This window comes from Drosophila kikkawai, chromosome 2L, assembly GCF_030179895.1.
Source record: "Drosophila kikkawai strain 14028-0561.14 chromosome 2L, DkikHiC1v2, whole genome shotgun sequence".
In the NCBI taxonomy this organism is placed as follows: domain Eukaryota; kingdom Metazoa; phylum Arthropoda; class Insecta; order Diptera; family Drosophilidae; genus Drosophila; species Drosophila kikkawai.
In genome coordinates this window covers 8286223-8298030 of record NC_091728.1, presented here as the reverse complement: position 1 = coordinate 8298030, position 11808 = coordinate 8286223, and the positions used below count along the sequence as shown (strand labels likewise).

The 11808-nt window shown below is 43.5% G+C and overlaps 1 protein-coding gene across 1 annotated transcript; it reads left to right on the top strand.

Annotated features, from left to right (window-relative positions):
- The first annotated feature begins 5494 nt into the window (after window positions 1-5494).
- Window positions 5495-9460, top strand: SoxN (SRY-box transcription factor soxNeuro). The gene is given in 1 exon segment (XM_017169145.3): window positions 5495-9460. A coding segment is annotated over 1 exon segment (2346 nt). The 5' UTR covers window positions 5495-6197; the 3' UTR covers window positions 8544-9460.
- The last annotated feature ends 2348 nt before the right edge of the window (window positions 9461-11808 follow it).

Below are 11808 nucleotides of genomic sequence, written 5' to 3'. Positions count from 1 at the left end.
GGTACATTCATACATTACATATTTTAGAGCTACCTACAAAATGCTGCAAAAATTAATTAATTGACTCAATGGATAATTATATCCTTCACAAATATTCCTTATTATTAATTACAAAACAATCTTCTTTATCAGTTATCTCATTTCCAGCTTTAAAATGAACTCTAAAGAATGCCTCAAAGGTTCAGACAAATGAAAAATCAATTCGCTAATCCTGAAATCTTCGCCCCGCAAAACATTCAGCGGTCTGGCGATCTGTCTGCCTTGGGCCCTGCGGAACAGTTGGAGGCCATTGTTTAGTTGTTCGGGAAAGTACAACAAAAAAAGTGAAATAAAATCGGGTCCTGAACCTGAAACAATTGCATTTTTCCCTTATTGATTATGATTGCGTTGGCGGCGTTACTCTGCTGGCCGTCTCTCTCTTTCCGCCGTCTAGCCAGCCCTCGTACTCTCATTTTTTTATGGCAAAATAAGTTCAATGACACAAAAATAATACAGAATAACAATAAGATATTATATCTTTGGCTCTTTGTTCGCCTTGGCTGACAAACACGCCCCGTCTGCGCCGAAAGGGATGGCAGCACTGAGCACGGAGAGCTGAGCTATTATTTGCATCTTTCACTTTTCAACTCTTTTGGGGCCTCGTCGCCATGAATAGAATGTGGGGCAGTTCCTTCTAACTGTCTCTCTCGCGCTCTCTCTCTCTGTCTCGCTGTCTCTCTGGTTTGACCGCATAAAATCGATGATGGAACTTCCATCCTGCTCTGGCTGCCACCTTTATTGTTCCTGCATCAAGTTCAGAACCCAAAAACTAATGCCATTTTATTGTTCTGGCGAGGACAGACAGAGAGACAGCCTTCCTGGACCATCCTAGGGGCTCTCCTAAACATCCTAACAAAACCGACCCACTTTCACTTTCGCTGGAAACTCACTGACTGAATGAATGAATGAATGAATGGGTGAGTGAATGCTGTGCTCATCAACACGTTCACCATTTCAATGGCCAGAACTTCGCGCTTATCATCGTCATGCAATCAGGCTATACACACAAACACACACACATATATACTCGGGGTCCTATCCGGATTCATTTGTTCTTTGTCTCCTGTGGCAAAATTTCAAAAGCTAGAGCAACCTGTTGCTCCTACACACACACGCTCTCGCTTTGAACTTCGCCTGCGAATGCAATTTTCAACAACGTCATCATCGTCGTCGTCATCGTGGCAAGTGGAGAAGCAACAACAACAACAACAACAACAATAACGGCAATAACGGTGCCATTCCACAGCCACAACGCATATAATACATTCAACAAACAATTGAAATTTCGTATACAATTGCGAATTGAATGAGGAAATGAATGTGTAAAATGAATAAGTCTGAATAGCGTCTGTGGATGTGTCTGTTGCTTATTCTCTGTGCCTGTGTCTGTGTGGCTCTCTCTTTCGCACTCGCCCTCTCAGCATGTGTGTGAGTGACGAAGTGTGTGTGTGTGTGGGTGGGGTTTCGTCTGCAAGTGTCGAGACTACGGGTCGTATACGTAATTTTTTTTCCTGCACTTGTTTTTGTTCTCGCAACGAGTGTTTGCAGATTTTTTGTCGGTTTGGGGTTCCTTCTACTTGTTTTTCGTATTTATTTTTACTTTTTTTCGGGGCCCCTGCTAAACGGATAAACGAACTCGTAAAACAGTTGCCGGGCAAAAGTTGTTGCAAGAGCAAAGCGTTTAGGGAGCGTTACAGATCCCAGTTTTAGAGAGAACCAGCGAAAGTTGCGCACCAGAATGTGGCTATCAAGGATAACCAAAAACACACACACCCACACACAAAATACAAAAAAGGAGTGGCCCAAAGTTTGGCCAACAAAAACGGATGCAATATGGGCTATAACGCTGGAAACTGTATGGATATTTCGCCAAAAAAAGTTTCCATTGGGATCAACTGTGGGGTCAAGGCAACGATACCACAGTTTTTATGTGATAAACTTGAAAAAAATAGAAGAGATTGACTTAAAATACAGTTCTTTCAATATGAAACGATTGAAGATATTAATTTTTAGTGACTTTATGCTACTTCAAGTTTAGAAATTCAGAAATAATAAACAAAATTTAATAAATGTAATACATTTAAATTGGGGTTGATTTTGTTTAAATTTTAACGATTTTCTTAAGGTTCTTAGTCAGTGTAAAATTTTATTTATTATTTTATTAATTCTAAGTTCTTTACGTTATCTTGAAAACTCCCAAAGATATTTACCTTTATTGTGGCCAGTCATAATTTATTTAAAATCGAAAAAGTCATGAACTCTATCCATGTATCCTTTTGCGAATTTGTATTCAGATTCAACTTGTTGGCTTGCCAATTCTGGCCTTTGTTGTTGCTGCCCCTCTTGTTGCCATTTCGCCATTGTCCGCTCCTCGGTTGCGTTTTTATTTCTTTTATTATGTACGAATGTTTGTTTGTGTAATGCCCTCCCGCCCATTGTTTGCTTGTGTTTGTGTGTTGTTTCTGCTTTATTCCTCTGCCGGTGTATGAGTGTGTGAGGATTTTTATTTTTATTATTATGTTTTTCGTTTTTTTTTCTTTTCTTTTTTTGTGCGAACAATTAAAACTCTTTACAATGACCTTGACTTTGTTTGCGAGTGAGCTTCCTTTTCATTCACACGCGCCCAGCACGCTCAAACGTCAAACATGGAGCACAAATAGCAACGGCAACAAAGCCGTCTGAGTGTCTACTCGTCTCTCGTTCTGAACCCGAATCGGAATCGGAATCGCAATCCGCCTCCGAATCCAAATCCGAGCCAGAGTCCGAGTCCAAGTCTGGGCTTAAGTCTGGGCTTGGTCTGGTTCCCGTTCGGGCTGTTGTTGTTGGGTTTTCGGTGTTCAGTTTTTCGGTTTTTGGTTTATTTTTCCCATTTTCAAATGAATGGCGAAGGCTTTCTGAAGAGCAACAGTCTTGCCATCATCAAAGGAATCAATGCCACAAGCAGCAGCATCATAATAATACGTAGCAAGTACGTTGATAATGAAACAAGAATAATGTGTGTATTTTCCCCTCTGTATATTTGTGTTTGGCATTACACAATAGGCCGGGGCCCAGCAGAATCAACATCGACATCGACTTTTGAGTTTTTCCTTTTCTTTGGCCAACTTTTTGCGGCTAAGATTTGCGTTTTTGTTGCCGTGTTTTGCTCTTGCTTTGTTGTAGGTCAGTTACTGGGGCAGGTTTTTGCATTGTTTGCCCGGCTCGCCGTTTGCTGCCTTCCTTCCTCCACTTATTTATTTTTGTTTTCTGCTGAGCTCCATTGTCAAATGATTTGCAATTGGCCATAAATTCATTAAGCAGGCCCCGAACGAGCCCACATACCGACTTTTGTTTGTATTATACATTTTTAATGGGTTAGTAGCGCGGCTCAAGTGCTCGAAAGATGACTTGCAGTAAGTAAGACGTTGATTCTTCAAGAGAAAATACTTACAAATGCAAGGTAATTATTTATGAATAATTAAAAGAAATTGTTCCTTTCAGTTCCTTAAATTTGGATAAAGGATATATTTTTGTAATGTATCAGTTTTAAATTAATAGTTTTAGTAAGACATGAAATATGAAAAATTTCTCCTTCAATAAATTTACACAATTAAAAAAATATTATTATTAATTACCAAAAATAAAAGGTTTTAAGTGAAAACGTAAACCTAGGCTACTTATCCAATAAAGGCCATTCTCCAGATCGTATTAAGCCCTATTTAAGCTCTAATTAATCGACAATCCACTTGCATTACTCCACCATTAGTGTGCCATGGTGTTAGCCTGCTGAGAACCGGAATCCAATCACTTTACGTTGCTGAAAGTCGGAACAAAGGCATCCGAGAGTTACTCACGGGCAATGGCAGCCCAAAAGAACTACGAGCACCGAGTAAAAACTACATTAATCGAGGCGAAGGTAAATTAAATGGGGATCCTGAAAGGGAAGTGGGAGTGGGAGCTAGGAGCTGGTACTGAGACAATGCCAGGGAGGCCAACCAGCTCGTGTGGTGGATTCGTGGATACGTGAGCGAGCGGATGCCAAGCCGCATCAAAGTTTCGCACGGAGCGAGATACATTCCGCAAAGATACATTTGCTGTTGCCTGCGCCAGCTGCAGTGCACTTGCTTAATAAATTTTTTCCATCTGCTGCCGGCTCGCTGCCTACACAATTATTCGGCAGCTACCTTGGCAAACCCATTAGGTTAATAAGAACCACGGAGCAAGATGCAGCGGGGGAGGTGAAGGGCTTTAGAAATATATATGTAGTTTTCTGTACAGTCGAGGTAAAAGTAATAATGCTGTTTATTTATTTTAAGATGTAAATCTTAAAGTTTTCCTTAATTTTGTTGCCAGTTTTCGTCGGTTATCTTTAATGTCTACATTTGCTATAATTTTTCTGTTAAAATTATCATATGAAATTTCATTTGTAAACCAATTTAAATGGCTTTCCGGAGAAATAAAAGCCTATAGAAATTTTGTACAGATTTAAATTTTTTTACACATAAAAGTTAATTTAATTTCCATATATAATAATATTAGGTTTTTTTGGGGATTAATCTATTGTTTAAAGAAAAAAAAAACTGAAATACTGGGTTTTGGAAATTAATTAAAAATATTTTTAAGGATTTAAATAATTTAATATTCGAACAATATAATAAAATATTATACAAACTTGAACTACTAATAGAAATCAATAGAAAAATTTAAGGAAAACACTTTTAAATTCTGTAATCTTAAGTTATTCTCTCTTGACCTCTACTGTAAGTAGTAATTTTTTTTTAAATAAATATGCAAGTACCGAAAGGAGGAAAAAAAATAGGCAAAAACTATGCGCGTGAGACGCGCTCTAACGGCGAAAACGCCGCAAACACGGATCTACCGCCCTGCCACGCCCCCCCGCCCGACCTCCGCTTCCCTCCCACCGCCCCTCCTCTGGCCCACTGGGGTCGGCCATGTTTAAAGCTCGAAATTTATACGGTTATGGCGAAAAATTCCTCCAGAGTTTCGGCGCCGTGAAGGAGAAGAACGGCAACATCGCTTGCCATAAACCGCATAGACCGCGCCGACGACATTTTTATGGCAACGTCAGGCGCAACACGGATCGATACTGGGCGGAAGCGAGACAGCTCTGTGATGCGGAACTGCTCACACGACCCTCTCATTGGTGCGCGGGGCTGCGCAAAATCCGACCCAGCCAGCGCTCACCAACACAGCCAAGGCACACAGACACAGGCTGTGCGTTTATTTGATTTATTAGCAGAGCACAGCGAACTAGGGTTGTCTCGCTCTGGCCAAGGCTAGCGGAGGGCAAACTGGTTTCCAAATGCCGACGCACACTTCGACACAGCCGCTGTCAGAGACCCGTTTTTCGCAGCCACCCTGTCTGTGTGCTTGGGTGTGTGTGTGCGGAACGGAAACGGAGGTTGCTCGAGCCGCCAGCGACAGTCAGTGGCTCATTCGACTCTCACATGCCGTTGTCAGCACACGCGCAAACACGCAACAGCAAGCAGCTACTCGAACTCGCCTCGTACACTCGGTTTCGCTTCGGTTCGTCTCGGCTCGTTCGGTGTGCGCGTTCGTGCCTCGTCATCATCATCAGCAGGGCATAAAGGCAGGGAAGAGAAAGAGGCACGGGAAAAGGCAACGTAGAACGCACCTCGAACAGGTTTCGCCGTCGTCCGGAGAAACAGAAAGGTGCTCAATTCCGCCTAGTGTGGAGGTATTTTTTCGCTGTTCCCGCAAACGCGCTGATTTGGCCAAGAAATAAAAAAAAGAAAAGAGAAATAAATATAATAAATACACAAGCAAGACAACGACCATATCGCGTCGGGTTTTTAAACAACAATTCTCAAGTGTTTTCCCAGTGTTTGCGCGGCGCAAATAGAGAAATTGTGACTGTGGAGCTTAAAAATCCAAAGCTAAAATCCAAAGAGAGCCAACAAATTTTGATACCAACTATTGTCACTTTAGTCGACACAAAAATCGATTGAAAACCACAACAAAACATAAAAAACATACCAAGTGCAACATGGTTTCCCACAAAATGTTCAAAAACTAATTAACAAACTAAGCAAGCGCCTTAGCGAGCCAGCAAGCAGCTACTCCCGCAAAAAGCCAAATCCCAGAAAAGCAAATTCCGTATCATAGAGGAGGAGATCCACCTTTACTCGCCACCTAACATGCTGACCATGGAATCGGACATGAAGGGCAGCTTGCTGCACGCCACCATGCCGCCGCATCATACCAGCGCGGCGCTCCATGGCCACGCCGCCTCGCCGTACTCGGCCCTGGCGCCGCTGATGAATCTCGGCCAGTCTCACCTGACCCATTCGCAGCTGAGCCACCACAATCACCACCATCACCACCACATGAGCGCCCACATTGCGGCCAGCCAGAGTCCCAATCCGCTCAGCTCGCTGCAGTCTTCGATGGCCAATACCCTGAACGGAAACGGCGGCAGCCAGGTGAGCCAACAGCAGAGCTCTCCGTTGCACAGCTCCAGTGAGCTGAGTCCCACGCAGAGCAGCATTGGCAGCCACCACATGACCTCGCCCGTTAGCCACCAGCAGCAGCAGCAACAGCAACATCCCCAGCAGCATTCCCAGCAGCAGCAACACCTGGGCGCCGGATCCGCCCTGAGCAGCATGACCGGCGGAGCCTCCAACAACAACAACAACAGCGCCACGGCCAACAAGAACCAGCAGCACGCGGATCGAGTGAAGCGGCCGATGAACGCCTTCATGGTGTGGTCCCGCGGACAGAGGAGGAAGATGGCCTCGGACAACCCCAAGATGCACAACTCTGAGATCTCGAAGAGACTGGGTGCCCAGTGGAAGGATCTGTCCGAGGCGGAAAAGAGGCCCTTCATCGACGAGGCCAAGCGGCTGAGGGCGGTGCACATGAAGGAGCATCCGGACTACAAGTACCGGCCGCGTCGCAAGACCAAAACGCTGACCAAAACCAAGGAGAAGTACCCGATGGGAGGCCTAATGCCCGGTCAGGCGGGCGTGGGAGTAGGTGGCGGTGGAGCGCCCGGAGAACCAGTAACGCCCACTCGAGTGCAGGGCCAGGGTCAGAATCAATCCCTGAACGGCAGCGGAGGAAGTGCAGCGGCAGCGGCAGCAGCAGCAGCGGCGGCGGCACAACAGGCGCGCCAGGATATGTACCAGATGAACGCTCCCAATGGATACATGCCCAACGGCTACATGATGCACGCGGATCCGGCTGGAGCTGCCGCCTATCAGACCTCCTACATGGGCCAGCACTACGCGGCCGCCCAGCGCTACGACATGGGTCACATGTACAACAACGGTTATGCGATGTACGGCACGGTGTCCGGTGGACAGACATCGCCATACGGCAGCAGCCTACAACAGCCGGGATCACCGTCGCCGTACGGAACGAGTAGCCTGCAACAGCAGCCGGGCAGTCCGGCTCCCTACGGATCCAGTGGAGGCGGCGGTGGCCAGGTGTCCTGCCAGAGTCACAGCCCCAGCGATTCGAGCATCAAGTCCGAGCCCGTGTCGCCCAGTCCCAGTGCCATAGCGCTAAACAACAACAATAACAACAATAACAATCACATCATGAAGCGGGAATACAGCTCGGCGGCTGCGGCAGCGGCAGCAGCAGCAGCGGCGGCAGCAGCCGGCGGCGGTGAGCTGAATCACCTGATGAACATGTACCATCTGCCGGACGAGCAGCGCCACCTGCTGCACTATCAGACGGACTCGCCCGATCTGCAGCAGCAGCACCAGGCGATGCAGCAACAGCAGCAGCAGCAACATCTCCCGCAGCAACATCAAGCTATGCAGCAGCAGCAACACCTCCCGCAGCAACACCAAACGATGCAGCAGCAACAGCAGCAGCAGCAACATCACCTGCAGCACCAGCAGTCACTGCGGACGATGGCACCGCTGGCCCATATGTGAGAAATGGCCAGCGCCTATGGAGCAGCCTCCACTGTGAGCGTTTCGCCGCCGTTGCCGCCGTACATGCCGACGGCGTCACAGCAGCAACAGCAACAACAGCAGCAGCAACAGCAGCAACAGTTGCTGAACGGACGGCCCAGTCCGACGGCATCGGGTTCGTCGGGAGGCCGCTCCTCGGCGCATTCCAGTGGCCACAACGCCGCGCATTCACCCGCCTTGGCAGCCGCCTACCAGCTGACCCCATCCGCCTCTGCAAACGCCGCCGCCGCCGCTGCCTCATCCTCATCCTCATCCTCGTCCGTCTCAGCGGCGGCTGCCTCATCCGCTGTTGCAGCTGCAGCCGCTGTTGCCGCTGCCGCTGCAGCTGGCTCCTCGTTCGCGGCCTCGGCCAGCATGCTGGACATGCAGCAGCAGCATCTCGAGGAGCAGCATCTCCACTACCAGCAGCAGCAGCAGCACTACCAGCAACAGCACCAGCAGCAGCATCTCCCGCAGCAGCAGCAGCATCAGCATCACCAGCTGTACCATCACTATCATCCTGGTCACGAGGCGGCTGTGGTCGCCAGTGCCGGCCTGTTGGATATATCCACGTTGTAAATTATTGAAAATATTAACTAAAGCCCTAGGATACGCACACTCACCACACACAGACACAATTTTAGCTTTAGTTATTAAGTTCGATTCAATTCGAACACACAGACGTATAAGTAATGCCTAGAGTTTAACGATTAGTAATTTAACATAAAGCATACGCACTGTTGTACCGCAATAGGAAGACAGCCGACCGACCACTCACTGCATTCCATTCTGTTCAGTTCTGTTTGATTCGATTTTCCGCCTTCTAGCTACAACAATTGTGTGATACAAATAAATTGTTGCGACTTACCGAGACAACAAATGGTTTAATTTCGAAGATCAATTCATTTCCCATCCACTTGCTGTACAAAAAAACATTCCCTTTAACATTAAATGTGCGTTCGCAGGAGGGCAACGGAAAAATACAGAAGCAAACAGACGACACCCAATAGATGCATAGGAAAAACAAAAATTGATATAGCAAAAAGCAAAATGAAAATATTTCACAGAAAAGGAAGGTAAAAATAAAACAAAGAAAAATGTCAAAAACATTCTATTTTATAAATTCTCTTATGCATTAAGTAATTCTAATTATTATCTATTATATAAACAATTTAATTATTAATTATGCTTACAAATACCAGACAAGACAAACATAATTAAGTGTAATAAAGCGAAAAAGAAAATTATTATTATTAAAACTTAAATCGAAATGAAGGCAAAATCTAAAGCGTAAAACACAACAACAAAAATGTTAGCAAACCTAAAGCAAATTTAGTAAAAACAAAACCAAGAAACGTGCAAAACGTGAATGTGAAACATGGAGCAAGGCAAGCAAAACAAACAAATCCAAACAACAAAAAACATTGCCAAGCACCTGGAGATAAAATAAAAACAAAAACCAAGAAAAAATCCACAAAAAAAACAAATAAAAGAAAAATCTTTACAAAAAAACTTTCAAACATTTTCTTTATTTAAAACAAAACACTTTGCCGTCGGCAAAAAAAATTGACACAGAACTGGGACAGCGGAGGATCCGGGAGTTTTGCATACAAAGTCGATATGCAGGCTTAAAGTGTTAAATGCTTTATAATCCAGTTTCGATTTTATGGCCCTCCCCCCATTGTTAAGTGGGATGCGTAATTCCCAAGACAAAGGCGATTAAAGTAGTAAAACTCAAATGAAATTCACGCATTGTCAACATAAATAAACAAAATGTTAGTGGAACTCGTCGTCTGTCATTAAACAAACCTTGACAAATTAGAACAAAACATGAAACGAGATACACATAAAATATATACTCACTCCATTCGAGCACAGGAACAATTATTTTGACAATCAGACATTTCAATATTTATCTAAGTGCATTTTGTCAATGATTAAATGCAATTTTCGTGACCGGAAGCGGGAGCTTTGTACCTGACACCACCGCCCCAAGCTAATTCCACTGATCATGCATCGCTCCTACACCAAGGTTAAAGCCAATTATTTGGAATTTGTGATAATATGCACAGATACAGATATAGTATATGCATGATTTTTTCGTCAGAGCCGCTCACCAGAGCCAGACCCAGATTGTCCAATCACTCGACCCTCGGTGAATGGGCCTGCAAAACGGCATAATATCCACTTAATATGGCTAATTTATGCCGGCCAAGCCATCACATCTGGCCCACGCGCTAGGCCAACATTTCATAAAGCTCATAAAAAATTATGATATGTATTATTAATGAAAAATTGCAAATTCAGAGCGGCCTGGCACCAAAACAAACACTTTGCCGAACGACAACTTTTGGATACAAAACATTTTATTTATTATGTGCAAACATTATACACTGTTTACTACATTTTTTATTTATTATTGTTTTTTTGTGTCATTCGAAAGCCGCCGCTGCTGATTATTATAATTTCAGTAAATGCTTCGGCTTGAAATGAAAGCTGCCGCGGAATTTCAATTAAAATATTTTCAATTTTTCACCACCTTTTCCCTCCGCTGCTACTGGCTCACCTTTGCTTTCATTTCACTTCCATTATTGTGACTTTGCAATCAATTAGCGCCAACGATTTTTAATTATAAAACTTTACATCTGAGGAGGGTTAACCCCTATTCCGGGTTGATTAAAAACGTTCAAACTTTAAATTTTAGGGTATTTTGTATTTTTAGTTTTTAGCATAAACTGACGATGCTCAAAATAGTTCGCATACATAAAAACGAGACTCCATTTGCATTTGTGGCAATTTTCATAATGTCCACAGATAGATATATATTTTTTTCTGGTTGGTGGCTGCTTATCTTTGATTTGAGGCCTGTTTATTTGTGTTGAAATGCGAGATTGCCGAGTGGCATGTTCGAGATACATGCATAATTTTTCAGGCATTTTTACGTCGTCGTTGTTGTGTGAAGCAAATGCAAAACAAGAAATTTATTAATGCTATATGGGTGTCATTTGAGCTAAGCTGCAGCAGATACAAATCTCCCTCAACTGTGACTTCGTTTGACATGCAAATTGTTAGATCGTTTCAGTTGGCTGCGGCTGATATTTGATTTGGATTTATTTATGAATATATACATATATCCATCTTGTTCTGTTTCGGCCATCCAGCTGTGTTTGCTTACTTTTAATTAGCTGAAACAAAATTGCTCTGTGCTCCGTTCTGTTTGCTTTTATTTTATTTCTCTAACTAATTTTTTGTGGTGCTGTCATTTGTTGCAATCAGTGAGAAAATTAAACGAAATCCCCGATGACAGCATTTTTATCGAGGTCCGATTGCCATTAAAATTAAGAGCTAATCACACGTTTAACAAGATTTTGTTTTGTTTATATTTATTTGGTGGTTTCTGGCTTCGATCTGTGTTTGTTGTCGCTCGTCTAGTGGGGACAGGTGCCAGCATTATTGTTTTTGTATTTTTTTTTTTTTAACTGCAGCAGCTGAGTCAGCAATCGACGATCGTGAGAGTTTTTCGTTGGCTTTGTTTTGTCTCTTTTGATTTAGTTCATTAATTAGCCATAATAGTTCCGTTTTATATCTGGGTTCAAGCTGAACTTTATAGTTATGAAGAAGCAAGTTTGATAGACGACAGAAAGATGTTTACTGAATCTTTAAATTAATTGGAGGTTTATTTATTGATTAGCCAAGAGATGTTCATGAAATAAGATTGATTTCAACTATGAAACTTATTATTATAGCAAATATTAATAGTTTTGAATATATTTTCTATTCTTAGATATCAATTTGTTTATGTTTACAACTAAATATACCTCCTTGAATGCTATATTGTATTACT